This window comes from Ailuropoda melanoleuca, chromosome 15 (assembly GCF_002007445.2).
Source record: "Ailuropoda melanoleuca isolate Jingjing chromosome 15, ASM200744v2, whole genome shotgun sequence".
NCBI lineage: Eukaryota > Metazoa > Chordata > Mammalia > Carnivora > Ursidae > Ailuropoda > Ailuropoda melanoleuca.
This window is the reverse complement of record NC_048232.1, coordinates 85,156,361-85,176,420: the sequence shown is the minus strand read 5'-3', so window position 1 is coordinate 85,176,420 and position 20,060 is coordinate 85,156,361. Positions and strand designations below refer to the sequence as shown.

General features: G+C 50.9%; 1 protein-coding gene across 3 annotated transcripts in view; it reads left to right on the top strand.

Moving 5' to 3' along the window:
* The window catches only part of PACSIN2 (protein kinase C and casein kinase substrate in neurons 2), a 135,106-nt gene that overhangs the window by 96,713 nt on the left and 18,333 nt on the right, over nucleotides 1-20,060 (top strand). For 2 of the 3 annotated variants that reach the window (XM_034644178.1, XM_034644176.1), the window contains exons 1-3: nucleotides 122-278; nucleotides 16,787-16,943; nucleotides 18,860-19,095. In XM_034644178.1, coding sequence (XP_034500069.1) covers nucleotides 219-278; nucleotides 16,787-16,943; nucleotides 18,860-19,095 — 453 coding nt within the window. In that variant the 5' untranslated portion in view covers nucleotides 122-218. Of the gene's footprint in view, nucleotides 1-121; nucleotides 279-16,786; nucleotides 16,944-18,859; nucleotides 19,096-20,060 lie in introns of those variants that run through there. The other variant, XM_034644177.1, reaches the window with a different exon arrangement.

The following is a 20,060-nucleotide window of genomic DNA, read 5'->3' as shown; positions in this document are numbered from 1 at the left end:
TGAGTTTTCTCTCACCTCAAGGGAACATTTGAGACTGCACTGTACTAAGGCAGTGATGGGAGTGGAAGTTGTAGGATGGGGATGACTTGCTTATTACCTTAGGAATTTAAAAACCACAACAATGTGCTTTTCTTTTATAGGTTTGTCTACGGGTTTTGAGCATCTGAAGTTGACCTCTGCTTTAAGCATTCGCTGCTGCTCCCTCACTGCCTGAAGAGATGTCTGTCGCTTATGATGATTCCGTTGGAGTGGAAGTGTCCAGCGATAGCTTCTGGGAGGTAATGCCTGTGCTTGCTTCCTCATGGATGCAGAGACCAGGCTGATGGCACCTGACACACCTGGCTTCTCTTGGCCAGAATTGGGGGAGGAGTTGAGCAGACCCCAAACAGGCCAGGTCTCTGTGGTCAGATCCAGATGGCGGCGGGCGTGGCTAAGCTGTCAGTGCAGGTAGTGAACTTACCTGGCTAGGAAAGTGTGATAAAGAGGCTAGAGGTGCCTGTCAGGGTCTTATCAGTCGGTCTGTTCTCAGATCTTCCTTCTCATGCTTAGCCATGACGTGACTTGGTGCTGCATGCATTCATTACTGGGCTTGGCCTGAGAGGCAGTGTTACTTCTGACTTGTGTGTGGAAAAGTGGACAGTAGTGATGTGACATCATGCTGGACAGTGCGGGCAGGTGGCCAGAGGGCTGACCAACTGCCCTTGAGCCTTTTGGAGCATCTTCCTGTGAATCTAGGCCCTCCTTTCCTGCTTAGATACTCGGGGGGTAGGTTGTTTTTTCTGGAAGTCACTCTTCCTGAGCCCACTTTTTCCTGCCTGCTGCTTAAAGGAAGGTCCATTTTTGTTCTTGTGGCAAAACCTCTGGAACTTTCCAGGCAACTCGGGGCTTAGTGGAAGGAGCACTAGCTTTGCAGTTGGAAAGATCTGGGTTCTGATCCCAGCTGTTCCATCGGTAGCTGTGTGACTTTGGGCAAGTTGCTTGACTGATCTGAGCCTCAGGTCTTCATCTCTAAAGGGGGGATGATACTGGCCTTTGAGCGAAACTGCGGGATAAAATGAGAATATACACGTCTGCACCCACGTGGGTGCTTTCCTGACCCCAGACACTCAAGCAGTGCACAAGATGGGGAGGGTGCCAGGGGTTTGCTGGGGACTAGCATGAATTAGTTTTATAGACTTTGATTGATTAGGTGTATAATTTTATCTGAGTTCAAATGCCATGTGATATTGTCTAATAGAGACAGTGATCACAGGTGCCCAGTTTTAAAAAAGGTGGGCAAGGCAAGGAATTCAAAATTCTATTAACAGTTTTCAAGATGCTTGGGTGGCTCAGTTGGTTAGGCATCCGCATCTTGGTTTTGTCTTAGGTCATGATCTTGGGGTCGTGAGATGGAGCCCTATGGCGGGTTCTGTGCTCAGCACAGGAGAGATTCTCTCTCTCCCTCTTTCTTTCTCTCTCTCAAATAAATAAAAATCTTAAAAACAAATTCTCTTAACACTTTTCTTAAAGTTGGGCAGAAGGTCATTATAGACTCTTAGCTGAATACGTCATTTTATTAAAAGTATGTGTTTCATGAGCAGGTACTCTATGCTAGGTCCTTTGAGGCTCCAGTGGGAAATGTGACAGCCCGAGTCCTTACCGCTCGGCTGGTAGCAGCTTCCTGGGGGTATCCAGGCCAGAGCTCAAATTTCAGTAGCCAAAGAGTTGCATCTGCCATGGGAAACATTTCACAAAAGGCAACAAAAGTGACAGGGTGGCCATAGAGTCACGGTTGAGTCCCAGCCACCGCAGCAGTGGCTCCCTTTCATTGTTAGCACATTCTCAAAGCGCCAGGGTATTGGTGGGGTGTTGGCAGGGGTTGGGGGTGAAATACGCGGAGCTGTGTTGGAACAGGCAGTTACAAGATACAGTTTGGAGGTGCCTCTGGGACAGTGCTGAAACTCAGGACTGCCCCTCAGCCTCCCTTTGCAGGTTCAGGTTCACGGGCAGACACTTCTTGCTTGCTTGCCCCCAGGGAGGTTGTGGCCTTGCCAGCATTGGAGAAGCACTTGGGGAGCCAGCAGTGGCATGCAGAGCCTTCCTGGGAGCTCCTGGGAGGCTGGCCTTTGGAAAAGCAGGTCCTTGCCAGTTTCAATACTGAACCAAAACTAGATAGAATCCTTTAGAGTTGTGGGGAAACTTTCTGTTTGTAACTGTGGTAACATTAGCATCTGGTACTAATCAGTACCTGCCTTGAGCTAGATGGCGGTGCAGAGGCTGGCACACACAGCAGGCCTTGTGAGCGACAGGCCTGGAGAGGCAACGGATGGGTTCAGATGCATCCTTTGGAGCCGGGCAGCTTGGGCTTGACTCCCTGCCTCGGGGGCAAGGGGGGGCACTTTGGGCAAGTTCCTAATTTTTCTTTGCCTCAATTTCCCAATCTGTAAAGCGGGGATAGAAATGGTACCTATATCCTGGTATTGTGAGGGTTTCAGGAATGCACACGTGTAAAGTGCTGGAGGGCATCAGGATAGGTGTGGGCTGGGAGCTCTGTCCCTCCGACGTGGGAGTGGGGGGTCATCAGCACACATAGCACATCACTGTGCCTGCAGGGTTCATTTGGCAGCATCATTTGAATTACCCAGTTGAGGACAGAACCTGCTCTGGAGAAATTAGGTAGCTAAATATAGTGCTATTACAGAAGTCTTCAGCTGCTTTAAAAAAAAAAAAAAAGTTGCCAGCATATATTAAATCAAGCAGCTCTAACAAGTCCTGTTGCTGATGTAAGCTCTCGGGCTCCCTGTTAAATTCTTAGCCACAGTAACGTCAATAGACAAGAACATCTCCTTTTGCCCGAGGAATGCAAAGGCAAATGGTTTATTTTCTAGTCAGGCCCCGCTCATCTTGTGATGCGCCCTCTGAAATTACTCTTCAGCTTGTGGAATTCAGCAATGCTGTCGTCCTCCTCCTCTCTGATGGCTGTTCGTTGAATGGAGGAGCGATTCCTGAGGGCAAAGTCACCCCATTAGACTGTGAGTCACTTGGGTGCACGCTGCCAGCCACACATCTCTCCAAGCTGCCAGCAGGGTCCCTCCTTCCCATGGGAGGTGTCTTCTCACTGATGTGACCCACAGACCTGTACAGATCTACCAAAAGCCTTGTGGTCTCGAGGTGGAAGAGTCCTTGGGCTTAGTTTTATTCCTTTCCACTGAAAGGTGTTCGCTGGAGTGGGTCATTCCAGAATCATATTCTGTATGCTGGCTATGTGCCTGCACAGGAGGGACATGGCCCTGTCCTCCAGGAGCCTTTGGCTGTGACATTTGGAGGTAAGCTCTCATGGGAGGAGACTGACACCAGACAGATCATTGTAAGGAGTGCTGTAAGATTTGCTGGGGGGGGGGCACAGCGGAAACTGGGGCTCCCGCTGGGGGCGGGGCAGGAGAATGCTTTGGAAGATGAGCAGGATTGGTACTTACTAAGCACTCATGTGTTTGCTAGATGAATGAGCGAGCGAGTCCTGGGTGGAGAGACCACCCACAGGGACTAATATCTAATGGAAGTAGTTGTAGGTATTTGGAGGGGACACTTTCTATATTACCCAATACTTAACAGTAAGCCATTTAGAAAAGAGGAGTGGGCTCTGATTCCTGCACTGAAAGCTCCCAGAGGAGAGAGGACGATGGCCTCCATGGAGGGGGACGGTCAGTGGGGCCAAGCCACAGTCTGCCTCGGAGTGTCGTGGTGTTTAGAGGAGAAGGACCTGCTTCCTGGCATCACCAGAGAAGGCGTGTGGGTTAGATAGGGCTGGACTTTGAGATGGGATGGCATTCTGAGTTGGAGCAAAGTCTGGAAGCCAGAATGAGCATGGCCTTGCAGAGGGCTGAAGACCTTGAATTCTTTGGAGGCCAGAAGTCATGTGGGATTGGGTAGGTTGGGGCCGAGGGGAGGCTGTTCCCCAAGTGGGTGGTTTCTTCAGCAAGTTGGAGCCTAGCCTGTCCTCCTCGCAGGCTTCCCAGTGTGGGATAGGGCCGTTTAGTTACTTCTGGCAAGTCTTTCGGCTCACCGCAGGAGCCTGAGGGCCCTCCTCCTGCGTCCTCTGCTTCTAGGCCCTGCTTCTGGGTCTTCCCATCGGCCCCGGGGCTGCTGTACAGAGAGAGCCGAGGCTGCAGGTGGTGGGGCTTTGCACGTGTCACCAGTACTTCCTGTGAGAGCCTGACCTCCTCCGCCTTCCGTGGGTTCTGGGCACACAAGGGCGGGTTTGTCGGCAGCAGGCCTGCTGCTGCCCGAGTCTCCGAGGGCTCCTTGGTGGCCAGGCTGGGAAGGCAAACTGCTAATTTCAGGAACTGGGTCCTGAATCTGCCTCATCCCTGAGTCAGGGGTTCTGCTCAGGTGTCAGCCATATGTGCGGTTAGAGCTCAGATCTCCCTGGAGAAGCCAGGCTGCGGCTGACCTGTGCTGCGCTCTCTGTGGGCACAAAGAGCCTTTGAGGAGAAGACTATTTGGGAGATGAAGAGAACATAAATATCTGGCTGAAAATGTTCTAAGAATGTTAGCCCTAAAGAGTTGGCATGCGACTCTCAGTATTTACCTTCTCCTTCAGAGAAGGCTCTCCCTGCAGCTTCCTCTCCGACTGTGGAGACAGTATCGCATGAGAACATCTGCACGTGGAGCGTGGTTTTGTCTGGAGAGCTGACTACAGGGAATGGCGTGCACTTTTCCCATCCCTCTAGAACAATTTTGTAGCTAACATATTTAGAGGGTGCCGCTGCCCTGTGCACGTGGGTTCCACAGAGCCAGATTTGACACCCGCCATGGTCCAGAGCCGGGGCTGAGTCCTGGGGTCCCAAGACGGGTACATAATCTTGAGACCCCAGAGCCAACATTTGCCGTGTCGGGCAGTTGTAGGGCAGCAAGGGCCAGTGGAAGCACGAGGTGCATGGCGATAAATCGCCTTGCCGCTCTGCAGCAGTGACCCATTCCATTTGTACTCTGGCCACTCCCCACTTACGCAGACCTGGATGGAGTTCCCCACAGGATGGCCTGTCTGTGGGTGTGTCAGCTTCAGTGTACCCCTGTGCTCGGGTAGAGCTCCCGGCAGGCTGGTGGCATGTGATTCCCCTGAAGTTTCTGAAGGAACCACGAATTCATTCTTTCAGGCAAACTGGTATCTGCTGTGACATGACCGGGGATTAGGGCCCTGGCCTCCCCCGTGCCATGTTCAGTCTGTTCTCTACCCTGAAGCCAAGGCAGCTCATCCAGAAAAGCAAACCTGTAGGATTCCTTGCCCTGCGTGGGAAGCTCCAGTTTTCTGTATCACCTCCAAGTAAAACCATACTCTGTAGCGTAACGAAAGCATAAGCCTGTGTGGGCGGCCGCCCTGGGCTCCTCCTCTAGTGCCTGTCCACGAAGAGCTGCCTCCCTTCCTGGTTGTCTTTCCTCCAACTTGATCTCCATTTCTTTCCCAGCTCCTCCTCCAGGCAGCCTTCCCTGACCCCTTCTGGCAGCCTTACAGCCTTCCTGCCTGCCCATCCAGTGTGTAGTCCCACGTTTTGCTTCTTCCTCTGGGCTCTGAACAACCTGAGGGCAAGGACATGATTCTCCCCTGCATCCCTGGGTCTTAGCGTGGTGGTGCCTGACATGCTAAATGACTGTTGATTTGAATGCACAAGTAAGTCAGAGAAAGGAAGAGGTTTAATGCTAGGTAATAAGACATTCTTTGCTCATAAGCTTGCAATGAAATATTTGGAAAGAGAATTTGTATGCAAATAACCACCGTAGTGAGCAGAAATCGTTTTTTCAGTAAACATTTGTGGAGCACTGCCATGTGCCAGGCCCTGTTCAAGGCCTTGCAGATACAGCATGGACAAAACAGACAGAAGTGACTTTTTTTTTTTTTTTAAGATTTTATTTTTTTTATTTGTCAGAGAGAGAAAGAGAGAGCACAACCGGGGGAGTGGCAGGCAGAGGGAGAAGCAGGCTCCTTGCTCAGCGCAGAGACACGGGACTCGATCCCAGAATCCTGGGATTGTGACCCGAGCTGAAAGCAGACACTTAACCAACTGAGTTACCCACTTCTTTTTTTTTTTTTTTTTAAGATTTTTTTTATTTATTCAACAGAGATAGAGACAGCCAGCGGGAGGGGGAACACAAGCGCGGAGACACGGGACTCGATCCCAGAATCCTGGGACACTTAACCAACTGAGTTACCCACTTCTGAGAACCCCAGAAGTGACTTTTAAATGGTCCCGATGAAGCGCTGTGCGGATGTGGAAGAGGCTCTCCCTCCTGAGTGGGCACGCCAGAGCTGTGTCAGAGGTGGCTGTAGGAGAGAGGGACTTTCTGGCCCCCCAGCCCTCTATCCCATGCATGGGTGTGTGTGGTAAGTCATCAGGCTGCGTGCACGTAAGCTGTATGCTCATGGTCTGTGTACGGTCAACACAGCGATAATGCTAATAAACTAGCATTTATTGCTCTGGGCCAGAACCCTGCTCTGGTTTATATGGGTGCTCTTGAGCCTCACAACTGCCTTCTGAGATTGTGATCTTCATTGTACAGGTGGGGAAACTGAGGCTCGGGTGGTTTGCTGGTGCCCAGCTTCACATAAATATTAGGTGGTGGAGCTGGGATTCGGGCCTAGGCATCTCCCTCTAGAACTGCTCTCTTGCCTCAGCTCTCAGCCTCCCAGGAGCTCCTCAGAGAAGAGAAATGGTCTTTTGCTCTGACTGCCACACGCTTAATGCTACTGCTTCAGCGTGAAGCAAGGCACAGACTTGATGCTTGTCCAGGGATACTCCTTATTCCCCTGTGCTTTCAGCACCCAGCACATTTCACAGCCCTAAAATCCATAGTGACCCCATTTGGAAAGGAAAGCTCAGAGTAGGGGTTGGGATAGGCTGAGATAGGAGGCCCTGTGCTGGCACCTGGGGGACGCCCTGCCGGTGTGTGTGGGGTATGGCATCTGTCATGTGCTTTGCAAGGAACATGGGTGGGGAAGTGGTGACACTGCAAGGCCCAGGCCGGGAAGCTCCCGGCCTGCCTGGGACGTAGGTAGACTTGGGGATAAACTAACTTGGATCCTGGATTTGACTGAAAGCCTTGTCAGCATAAATGAAGCAGCTGTGGGGCTCTCCTGCTGGTTTGTGCTTACACGGCTCTTTCCAGACTGGCAGAAGCATTAGCTAGCTGCGCATTTGTCGTCTGTGGAGTTACTCTGTGATGGCGCTCTAAGAGTTGATTCTTTTTAGCTTTTGTGAGGAGAGCTGGAATGACTCACTGGATTAAGAACTTGGTAAATAAAGGATCTTGAGTTACTTCGTTGCCCATGCCAATAGCTGAGCACTTAGCAGTTTCCCAGGCCCTTCCTGTGTACCTGGAGCAGGAATTCCCACTCCCAGCACCATTCAGGCATTGAGAAGTTACTACGGGGTGCCCCGTGTGTGCCTGGCATGGAGGATGGAGAAGAATGAAGGCACAGCCCTTACCCTCAAAGCCACTGTTAGCACAGTTAGGCATGCAACAGCAGATGTCCATACAAGAGTAACAAGGGAAGGCTGAGCTGAGGGGGAAGGCTTCCCAAGGGGGTGGGATCTGGTATAGCTTGTGTTCTGTGGGCCCTGATATCCTGCCTCAAGCCTCAGAAAGTAGCCTTGCCCCTCAGAGTTCCCTTCTGCTCTTAACCACAAACAGCATTTCCTTTAGGCAGTGCCGACCACCCAGAATGTTCCTTCCAGAACTTGTGGCCATCTGTGATTGGGTTATTTATCTGACTGTAAGTCCCAGGAAGGTAGGGACCGCAACAGTTTATTTACCAGTATATCCCTCGTCCCTCACATAGTCCTCAGCACATTGTTAGGTGTTCATGACACATTGGTGTGTGGTAAGAGGGCAGTGCCAGGCTCTCAAAAATTGAGTTATGCGGGCTTCAAGGGGTAGCCAGCCAGCTGGTAGCATTGACAGACTCTTCAGTTAGGAATCCTGGAATTGCATAGGGTCCTTGGAAATCATCTAATTCTGTCCCCCCTCTTCATTTTTCTCCCAATGGACAAGGTGTAGAAATGGCCAGGTCTGGTCAAGGGCTACCTGAGCCGGACATGTGCCTGAGCCAGGCTAAGAGCATGCCTGGCTGGGAAGAAACCCACCCCAGCACAGTGTCTTTAGTCCTTATGAAATCAGTTCTACTTCCACCCTACAGCGGAAGGAACAGAAAGGTGGGGAGAGAGACCCACACAAGGTCTTTATTTGGGGTCAGGGCCAGATCTTTGCCTCTCCCTCCTGAGAGGTGGCCTCATCAGAGAGGGCCGTGGGGGGTTGAGGGACTCGAAACAGAGAAGAGAAATTCATTCAGCCAGTCTCGTTGCCATCTGCAAGACTGTCATTAAGGAATCCCAGAAGGGTCATCTTTCGTCCTTGTCTTTCAGAAAAGCTGGTTGAGAATATCCTGGAGCCTCTCAGTGTACTTTATCAGTCTTGGATAAAACATTGGACTCTGACTTCATGGACTTGCTGGGAGGGAGGGACAACACCAAGGGGTTTTCCTTCTGTCTAGTCAGCACAGCACAGCTGGCTCACCCTTGAACCTGCCTCTCCAGGACGTAGAAGGAGCATTTGTGGTGCTTGGGCTTTCAGGGTCACAGGTTAAAGGGCATGAGCTTTCTAAGGGTGAAATCAAGTCATTTTTGGCAAGCTGTCTTAGTAGTTTACAGGTTTGGGGCTCCTAACGTGAGCCTCGGCGGCACACAGTGGAATCAGGAGCAGGGCCTGTACGTTACTTCTCAGTCTTGAACTCCGTCTGTGGCCTTCCCTGGGACCCAGGGGGCTGGTTGGAAGCACACACATCACCTGACGACCCATTAAGTCTTGGCTTTACCCTCTCTGTTCTCAACCTGAGGAAGGTTCTGGAAGGTGGGCTCTGCCTTTTTCTGGCTGCATGATCATGGGTGACTTTGCCTCTTTAAACCTCAGTTTCCTTTTCTGTAAAACGGGGACACTAATAGTACCCACTGCCAAGGATTGTCACAGGACTAGATGAGGTGGCACATGCAGAGCTGGTAGCACACTGCCCAGCAAAGTGTAAGCATGCTCTATTATGATGCTGCTGCTGAAGAGGAACAGTGTGTGGCGCCTGCGGCCAGAGGCTTGCAGTCGGCTGGGGCCGGGGGCTGACATGCACGACTGTGACCCCTGTGGGACACGCTGCGGCTGCAGGCCATGGGCACAGTGTGTGGAAGGGCCCTCGTGGCCCCCAGGTGGACCAGCAAGCAGGAGTCTGTGGTGGGGAATTGGTCCTGACTGTCCGCAAGTGCCGGTGATGCAGGCGCTCCCTCTCGGTGGTCCGGCAGGGACAGCGGGTGTCAGGGAAGCCTCCATAGGGAAGACAAGCTGAGCCTTAATAGAGAGCTGGAACTGGGACAGGTAGGATGGGACTCAGCACCCACGCCCGTCTCTGTCTTTCTCCCTGCCTTTGACACTAATCCCTTTCCTAGTGCTAGGACTTGTGTTAGCCCCGGCCCCTGTGAACTTTATAGCCTTCTTTTGTGCAGCTATTTTTAATTCCCATCAAGGACATCATGCTCCCTGTCATCCTGTTTCTTTTTCTCCACTGCGGTGAGGTCTGTGCAGCTTGCAGTGTCTACAGCTAGTCCTGCACTTCTTCCTGCTGCCTCCATGTTGGTATGCCCCCCCCCCCGCCAGCGTTCACCCACACATTCTCCAGGGAGAAGACTCCTGCGTGCCCGTGGCCCAAGAGAACATTTCTGTGGGGATATGACTCAGGGACAAAATTGCTAGGTCCTCCTAGGGCATGTGTATGCTTAATGACTTAATTACTGCCTGCTTGTTCTCAGGCCTGCCCCAGTCTGGTTTCCACCAGCGTATACAGTAAGGGTCCTGTGTGCCCCCTCTGTCCCACACTCAGGCTTGCCAGTCTGTAGGAGTGAAGTGAAGAGCCTTGTGATCATGGGCATCGCCCCAAGTCACACGAGGGCGAGCCCCTTGCGGCTGTGAGCCCCTGGGACTTCGCTTCTCTCTGAAGTTGCCCTAGTCATACCCTTTGCCCACCTTCCCTCAGGGCCTGTCTTTTTCATGTTGATATATAGGACTTCCTGGGATATTCCTGTTTAGTCTTTCGTGAATTTAGACATAGAAAATTGGGAAACAGTGTTTGTTAACTTTGTCCGTGGTGTTGGTTTCTGAACAGAAATTCTTTTTTTTTTTAAAGATTTTATTTATTTATTCGACAGAGATAGAGACAGCCAGAGAGAGAGAGAACACAGGCAGGGGGAGTGGGAGAGGAAGAAGCAGACTCATAGCAGAGGAGCCTGATGTGGGGCTCGATCCCATAACGCCGGGATCACGCCCTGAGCTGAAGGCAGACGCTTAACCGCTGTGCCACCCAGGCGCCCCTCTCAACAGAAATTCTTAATTTTTGATCTAATAAAATTTACACACATAGGCACATGTATATGTATTTGTACAGCTTTGACTTTGGAAATTTTGTTTAAGGATCCTGCCTGGCCCTAAGTCACACAGATAGTCACCTGCATTTTCTTCTAGTCACTTTCAGGTCCTACCTTACATTTTTATTGAGTGCCAGCCATGTGGCAGAGCCAGTGGAAGGCAATGGAGAAAGAGCAGTGGATGAGGAAGGCAAAGGTCCACACCCTCTTAGGGCAAAGAGTTGGATGGTATTTGGGCTTGATGTCCTGTGCACCGCAGGCTCTGATCCACACAGCTTGGGATGGCATGAAGGAAGGACGTCTGGGGGCATGGACATGGGCTGGCTAGGGAGGGCAGGGTGTTCCAGGACACAGGCTGCCACTCCCTCACTCTGTTGTGCATCCAGTCAGCAGTGAGACAGCCAGAACTTCACTGGAGTTCCTGGGGCGTCCAGAGTCCATTGGGATTGTTGGTGGTGTCGAGATGAGCCGCGGGCAGGAAGAAGCCAAGGCAGCACAGGGTGAGGGCGTATGAGCTTTGGGGCAGCCCTGCCTGGTCCCAGTCTCATTTGGGCCACTGGTTTCACTCTGGAACTTAGGTTGTAATCAGGCAGTTTGTCTGTGTGATGGATCTGATGGTCAACAAGCAAAGAGGAGAGTACAAAGAATAAACTTGGGGAAGCTTGGGTGGCTCAGCTGGTTAAGTGTCTGCCTTCAGCGCACGTCATGATCCCGGGGTCCTGGGATCATGTGACCCCCAGCTCAGTGGGGAGTCTGCTTCTCCCTCTCTCTCTGCCTCTCCCCCCAAATAAATAAAGTCTTAAAAAAAAAAAAAGAATAAACTGGGGGGGCCAATGGGTGGGAGGCTCAGAGGAGCTGCAGGTCGGCATTCACTTTCCCCGTCACCCACCTGGGATCCCCAGAGGTCTCACTGGGTTGCTTCCAAATCCTCCAGCCTTCCTGTTGCCTTTGGCCACTGTGTTCCACAGAAAGAAGTCGGCCAAGCTAAGCAGTCTCTAAAGTCAGAGAGGCAGGCATTGTCCTGTGTCCTTGTGAAGGGCAGTTCCAGACTGTTTACACATAGAGGATAAAGGAGGAACTGGTGTGACCTGTTCGAGCAGTCCCTCCCGGCCCCCCTGTAATTATAATCCTGCTGGGTTTTAGAGCCCACTGTCTCTCTCCCGATTACGCCTGATGTTTCTGCACAAGGATTGCTGCAACTCCAGCCCCAGACTCATCTTAGCTGACTGTAAATCCAGGGTGTGCCTGACGCTGGATTCTCAGCGCCTGGGGTGGAGGAAAATCAGAGGAATGACTGGAGCCAGATTTAGAGAAAGGGAGAGGTAGGCAGCCTTGAGGAGGGCAGGCTGCTAGGGGGCCCTAGGCCCCAGAATGGGGGATTGTGGGTGGAGAGAAGATAGAGTGATTTGGATTCCGGGGAGGACAGCAGAGCTTGGAGGTTGGGAGGAGTGTGGCCCCACCCTCACCCCCTGGGGAAAAGGGGGGCAGGAGAGTGGCTTCTGGAGGACTCTAGAAAGGTGATGGTTCTGCTCTTTCCCAAGCCCACCCTGCACAGACTACAGCCCGAGGTGCCTGGGTGCTGACGGGGATCCTGCTCCCTCTGTCTGGCTCCCACCTGCCACCTGGAGGACAGAGCAGTCCCTTTTCCTGCCTTCCCGCTCTCTGTCCTTACCGCTATGGACCCAGCCTGAGGAGGCCACTCTTGCACCTACCTCCGGGAGCTTCACCCTCCTGAACCCCAACGTGAACCCCAAGTCCCCGAACATGGCACCCTTCAGGATGACCATCTGACACCCCCAACCCTCAGGTGCACCCAACCCCCCGTCTAAATCGCTAGTCATTCCCTTGCATCCTGTGTTCCATGCGCCCTGCCTCATGGACAGCATGCCCGGGTCTTCGTGCCCATACATCTTCTCACCAACACTGTTCTCTTCTTGGAGACCTTTCTCTCTCCTCTCTTTTAACCTGGCCAGCTTCCACTTGTCCTTGAAAATTCAGTTTGGATGTTGCCTCCAGTATACCTTCCCCACCTCTCACTCCTCCCTCTAGCTGGGCAGTCCCTGGGGGAGGGGAGGGTGTCCCAGCCCTGCACCCAGGTGTATGTGTGCTGAGGTCTGTCTTTAGTATCTTGGTATCTGAGGGAGTGAGCCTGAATTTCGAGGAAGTTAGGAACATAAGTATGTTCAAACCTAGTTTTTAAAATGGGGATTTTGTGAATAAATCAATTGGTAATAAGTTTGAAAGAAATCTTGTTTATTTTTTAAATTTTTACATAAAGTTCTTTGCCATTTGTCCACCTCAAAACAAACTAGTGTTTTAAAAAGCAAGAGAGAAACTTTTAAATTATAAAATTGATAAAACAGAAATAGTTAACCATATAGGTCCTCATTTTAACATATGATCAGTTTGTCCTGTATTTGAAAATTAACTCTCCTTGTTTTTAAAAACCAGTCATCATTATACCTCAATTTTTAAAATGTATTTTTAAAAAAAGAGAAAACACTGCACCAAAGAAGACATATGGGTGGCAGACAGGAACAGAAAAAGATGCTCAGCATCACTAGACATTAGGAAAGTGCAAATTAAAATCACAATGAGATAATCGCTACATACTAATGTGGCAAAATATTGAACAAACAAACCTGACACAGTACCAAGTGCTAGTGAGAATGCAGAGCGTTGGAACCCTCGTGCACTGCAGTGAGGAATGCAAAATGTACAGCCACTTGGGGTAATAGTGGCGATTTCTTATAAAGTTAGACATATACTTAGTGTATAACAATTCCACTCCTAGGTATTTACCCAAGAGAAATGAAGACGTATGTCCACACAAAGACCTGTCAGTGAATGTTTATAGCCTTTTTAATAATTGTCCCAAGCTGAAAACCACCCCAGTGTCCTTCAACAGGATGAAAAGGCAAGCAAATGATAGTGTATTCATACAATAGAATACCTCTTAGCAATAAAAAGGAGTAAACTACGGACATAGAAAATAACATGGATTAGTCTCAAAAGCCAGACCACATCCTGTATGATTCCATTTATTCTAGACAGCTTAGTAAAGAGTGTTGGGGAGGAGGAATCTCCTGTCCCCTTCAAGGTCCTTCTAGCTGGACTAAGAATCAAATTGACACGAGACAGATTAACAGGAGAAAATAAAATTTAATTTGTGTATATGGGGAATCCACACAGACATAGCATATTCCAAAGACAGGCAAAATGAGGTATATATTGTCATCCTGAACCAAGGAGAAGGTGGGTAAGGGTCTGGGACTTCAAAGGGAAGGAATGTGATTCACAGGAAGATGAAAAAGAAAAAGAGTAAATGTTTAGAGAACTAATGCTTGCTGGGCCACTCAGAAACAATGGACACAGAGGACTTTGATCAGATAGGCCTTGCTGGGTTCCTCCCTGTCCACCAAGCCTAGTTCAGAGTATAATGTAGTTATCTATGGTGGTAGCTCTCTTCCTGGAACAGGTCCTCTATCTAAATTCTTCGTAGGCAGTTGTGGGGGAGATAAAGAGCTTTTCCTGAATCTGCTGGGGTATGATTGCTTTTTAACTCAAAATAATCTTCATGCCAAAGTGGCCTGTTTTGGGGCAGCCTGCCCTTGGCCCCTGCAAGGGACGCAGATCAAATCAGTGTTTGCCAGGGCTGTGGGGGGTGGAGATTGACTGCAGGAGGGCATAGAGAACATGGTGGGGAGGTGGAACTTTCTGCACCTGGATGTGGTGATGGTTATGCACGGCAAACATTCGTCTGTACTCAAGCCTAGACCTGTGAAGGGTGAGCGTTACTGTTTGTAGATTATATTTCCATTTAGAGAAACAGCTGTCAGTAGTTCTGCTCTTAGGACGACTGCCAGTGCCTTGCTCAGGGGAGCAGGAAGGCCACGCTGCTCTGTCACTGGGTGGTTTATGGAGATGACGGTGGTACCTGGTGTATGTCCCTGTGTGTGGCGGCCTGCACCCACATGGAGCCTTCTCCCCTTGGCCTCAGCAGTGGTCACAATGCCAGCATTTAAACCTGAACTCACGCTTCTGGAAACATCCTGCCTGTATTCCTTGTTGCTTCTCAGATTTTAAGAGTTTGTCCTTTAAATGTCAACTGCAGGTAAGGTACGCGCTGAAGGGTCGTATTGACAGGTGCCTTTTTAGGGGATATGCTTTTCTTTGCCCTAAATCTTTTTACAAGAGTTTTGAAAAGCAGAGAAGTGGGCAGGTTTACCAGTGTGAATGTTGTTGGGGATAGTGAGATGAAAGCCAGCTCTGCCTCATGGTTTCCTGTCGACCCTCAAGTCTCAATCAAGCTGTGATGAGCTTAGCTCTTCTTGTCGCCAGCTCAGCAACAGAGTTGTGTTTTGTCGGTTACTTTTTTTCATCCTGCTGTATATTTCAAAATGACAGCAAGGCCCTATTTTAAGGGAAGTGAGCATGTGGTGTCACTTCCAACTGGTTGTGAAATGCTTGCTTTTAGGGGCGCCTGGGTGGCTTGGTCGGTTAAGCCACCGACTTTGATTTCAGCTCAGGTCACGATTTCAGGGTGTGAGATTGAGCCCCCTGTTGTCAGGTTCCATGCTCAGCGGGGGTGTCTGCTTGAGAGAGTCTCTCTCCCTCTGCCCACTCCTCACTCGTGCTCTCTGTCTCTCTCAAAAATAAATAAAAATCGAAAAAAGAAAGAAATGCTTGCTTTTGCCTTGCTAAGAAAGGGGCTGCTGAAGGATGGAGTTGAAAGGCCTGTGTTTTGGTGAGGAGTAGCAGCCTGGCCCTGAGCTGGGACAACTGACACGGGCTCCCGGAGTGATTCATGTACTTCAGCGTGCCTGCTGGAGAAGGCTGCCTGGGCCACTTCACATCCAGGGTTCCTCTCTGGCCCCAGGGACAGCCCTCCTAAAGGGCCCAGAGCCCCTTCTCCCCCATTGACCATCTGCCTGTGGGGACCCCTGTGTTCTGTCTCTCCGTGAGGTCTTCCCCACCACCACCCCCTCCACCTGGTTAACTCAGCTCAGGGTAGGAGAAACTCAGGTAGTTTGAACTGTTCTTAAGTCGGAGTTAGTGGGCTGTGCGGTTGGTCTCTGCAGGCTGCCTGGGAGAGAGAGGACTGTCCCCTCTGCTGTAGAAGTGGGAACCAGTCCTTCCTGTTCTCCAGGAGCTTCCAGACTGAGCCCAAACAGAGATGAAATAGGAGAGTGATCAGCCTGGCACAGAGCTTTAGAAACGGTAAAATTGATAAAAGTTGCTTAAGATTTTTGAAGACAGGGAAAGAAAAGGTTGAAATAGAACAAATCATTTTCATGCCACATGCCCTCCAAGTGCTCCAGGGTCAGCCGTGGGCAGCTGCGGGCTTTCCTTTCAAATCAACTGCTGAAAAAAAGCAACATTTTGAACACTTCGATTCGCACTGCAAATTAGCCACTAATACTTTGTCAATGATCCTTTATGTATTTGATAGATGAGCTAGTCTCTCTTTTCACATGTGAGAGAAAGTAGTCAAAACTCACCATAACCCTCTTCAAAGCAGGTAAGAGTCTGAGCTTTGCCCTCAGGACTGTCCTACCTGGAGCCATTTGAACCACTGCCCTCGACAGCAGCCCGGCCCCTGCTGCTGCAGGATCCCAGAACGATGTCATTCTCTAAGTGCTGTTCTCCTCTTAAAATGGGGACAGTTAGTCCTACTCGTTAGGGCAGGGCAATATTTGGAGGTGTAAAATGCCCACTGTGACGTCTGGCACATAGTGGGTGCTCAGTAAGTGGGAAATAGTATTTATTGCCCAAATTGGGAAGTAATAATAATCCAGCATGGGATGACATTAAAGGGGTAGATCCCTGAAACCTGTTTATACCAATGATGATCAAAAGGTCTTTCGCCAATTCTGTAATATTAATTATAAGATCATTTTAATCTGAGTTACGGAATTCTTTCTTTTCTTTTCTTTTTTCTTTTCTTTTCTTTTTTCCTTTTCTCTTCTTTTCTTTTTTTCTTTTCTTTCTTTTTCTTTTCCTTAAATCTCTCTGGTCAGACATCACTTACTCTGGGTAGCTGTCCCTGAGCCCTCAGTTTGCACGAGTTGCCCTTCTGGGCACCCTCAGCCCTTTACTTCCCTCCGTCATAGCCCTTCCTGTGCTGGTCTGTCTCCTTCCCTGACCCACGGGTCAGAGCGTGGACACTGGCCATGTGGTTTTTGAGGACTTTAGTGTTGCTGCTAGTAATAAAAATGGGGAGCTTGTCATCTAACAATGCAGGAAGCCTTTCGAGTGGGAGAGAGGATGAACTCCCAGGAGCCCAGCTAGTGTGGAGGCTGTACCCCACTCCCAGGGGGGCCCCAGCCTCATGGTGTGGTTCTGTCTCCTAGGTTGGGAACTACAAGCGGACCGTGAAGCGGATAGACGATGGCCACCGTCTGTGCAGCGACCTCATGAACTGCCTGCATGAACGGGCGCGCATCGAGAAGGCATACGCACAGCAGCTCACGGAGTGGGCGCGGCGCTGGAGGCAGCTCGTGGAGAAGGGTAGGAAAGCCGCCACCCAGGGCATCTCCGCCCAGAGGCTCTGGGCAGATCTCACAAGATCAGGGCAGGAGTGCGTCTTGCAGTTCTGGGGGGCTGTGATTCGTATGGGGGAGCAGCAGGGTGCCATCACCCAGCAGCACAGGCTGTGTGGGCTTCATTTCCCTTTCTCTGCGGCACGGGGCTCCTCTGCAGACAGCACCAGAGTCTCCTGTTGAAGCCCTCCTCATCCATAGGACATGCCTCACTTGCCAGTGTGACTCAGAAACAGCTCCTTCAGGGCCCAGATCTGAGTAAAGTGTCTATCACATCAGAGGCCTTGCTGCTCCACACTGTGGGTTCCAACACGGAGAGTTTTTCATCTGTAAGCTTGGCTGTGTAGCACATCAGGGAAGCCTAAATGGTGACGTCCAGCAGGCTTTCTAATTCTGAACTTTAACAAGAAAAACTAGAGGTGTTGAATGGTGCAGGTTTTGCCCCCACTTCCTCCCTAGCAAAACACTCTGAAGATTCTGGAGCTTAGTAACAGAATGCTGCTGTGGATACAGATTGTGCTCAGAATACACTTCCCAGCAGTAGAGTGGGAGCTTGATGGATTACGGTGTTTCCTGGAACAGAAGCCGGATAGTGGGACTTTCTTAGGGTGTGCTGTGGGTCAGGCCCTTCTACCGGTAAGGTGACCTCAGAAGATGGGGAGCCATCTGGCTGAGTGGTCCTGGAGGGGCGAGGCCCTAGGCAGCTTCAGCTGGGTCTGGACCAGCTGCTTGTCTCTCCCCTGTTCCTGAAACAAGTCATCTGTGGGGCTTAGCGCGGTGCCTTGGTTCAGAGTAGGTGTCAGGGAGCCTGGTGGCCGTGCACGGGTGGCAAGTAGCCAGGGAAGGGGCAGCTCCTCCAGTAAACCGGAACTGTTGTTTTATTTCCACCTCTTAGGGTCTAGTTGTCAGCTCTGTCCCTTGTGTTTCTTCAGAACTTGAGGTCACAAAGCACCCTTGCCCCTCTCAGCTTGTGGATACTGCCACTGTGTTGCAGAGCAAAGCAGGAGAGGGAGCTGCTCGTTTTATAGACACAGGGATTTGAAGTTCAGAAGGACTCACCTTCCACGGTTATCCCCTCCTCCAGTGCCTCTCTGTGTCATTACCCAGCTCAACAGTGACTGTCCCCTGGGAGAGCCTTGAGGACAGGACCTGGGTCTTCCCATTTTCATCCTCAGATTCTGTCATAGCCTCCTCCTCCCTTACTTGATGCCACGCCACCCCACCCCCTCAACAGAATGACAGGCCAGATTACGAGCTTCCTTCCTGAGCACAGTGTGCGAGGTGACCACTATCTAGAGATTTCCATCACGCCAGAGCAGGTTCCTGACTCCAACTCTCCTCCCCAAGACAGGGCTTCCATTCTGATGAGGGGACAGGCAGCTCTTGAGTTCCTGCTCTGGGCCGGGCTCCATTCTCCTTGTGGGAGTGAATGAGAGAGGCGCTGAGGAGTCCACCGTAGGGAAGGGAGAGGGTGGGCTGCAAAAGTGCCTGAGCAGCGGAGGTCAGCTCACTTCAGAGGCCCCTCCTTCTCCAGCCAGCCTTAAGCAAATTAAAACTTCCAAGATGCAGAAATTGAAGTTTTTAAAAAGCTTAGTGATGTTAAAAAAAGGAAATGTGTGTAATCCCCTAATTTCCCTAACAAAAGAATGGTTGACTAGATCCAGCTTCAGTTCCTTATTCTTTCTTCATCCCAGACTGAAAAAGGAACAGCCACTAAGAGAAAACTATCTGAAAGAACCAAAAAGAAACCTCCTGCCCCCCTCAGCCAGGCTGCTGGCCTAGAATCCCGTCCTCACAGCTGAGAGAGGTTGATGGACAAAATCCCCAAGCAGGGCCTGTCTGGAGCCCTGGTGCCCAGTAACCACAGCTTCTCTCCTGTGCCAGGGCCCCAGTATGGGACGTTGGAGAAGGCCTGGACGGCGGTCATGTCCGAGGCGGAGAGGGTGAGCGAGCTGCACCTGGAGGTGAAGGCCTCTCTGATGAATGAGGACTTCGAGAAGATCAAGAACTGGCAGAAGGAAGCCTTTCACAAGCAGATGATGGGAGGCTTCAAGGAGACCAAAGAAGCCGAGGACGGCTTTCGGAAGGCACAGAAGCCCTGGGCCAAGAAGCTGAAAGAGGTGCCTCCCCCCGCAGGCTGCTCCCAGCCCGGCCTGACCCCACGCTTCTTGGCTAGTCCCCCTCTGACTGCTGCGGGCCCAGGAGCCCTCAGACCAGAAGCCCGTGCTGGCTAACGTTTACCGGAGCTCAAGACATGAAAGTCCCTCTGAACTCTAGTAGAAAGGATTAATTTAAAATTTTTCTTTCTTTTGTGTTTTTCTCTGAAGTTTGCAAATGATACCGATACCGGTTTTTATAAAAGTAGCCAAAGCCACTGAGTCTCGTCCGGCCTTGCCTAGCTGGAGGCTCTCCTACACGCACCCCCTGCCCACAAGCGGAACCCCCCCCACACCGCATCTTGGCCCGCCCCCTTCTTCAGGGGCGGATTTGCCGCTTCCTTCCGTCTCCACCTTCCTCCTCCCCAGATCCTCACCTGTTCTCAGGAGCCGGACCACCTTCCTCCTCCCTCCTCCCTCCTCCCCAGATTCCTCCTCCTCGGAATCACTGGGAACAGACCTACCTCTCTGTCTTCGGGTTGTAACCACAGGCTTTCCTTCTTTTCTCTGTGTCTTGGCTTTTGCCACGTCTCCTTTCTCTTGCTTCTTGTCCGTGGCCTCATTTGTAATGACTACCCCCAACCCCTCATGAGGCCATGGTTACAAAACTCATCTTTCCCCTCTGGAATGAACTCTGTGACTTTGGCTCAAGGAAGGAAGCATCTGTTAAATGAAGATACAGCCACATGTGTCTGCACTTGTGTGTGTGTACGTGTTCTCCCTATGTGAGACAGCCATGGAACCTGAGGCCTGTAACTCTGCCTCCCACCATGACCCCCTCCTGGTAGCTCTGGAACTTTGGAAAGTTCTTCGTATTCACTGTTCCAGCTGCCTGGCATGCTCTTCCCGCAGACAGCCACACCTCCTGCACATTCTTGCTCCATGTCATCTTGGCTGGCGCTCTCCAGCCATTCCAGATGCAGTTTGAC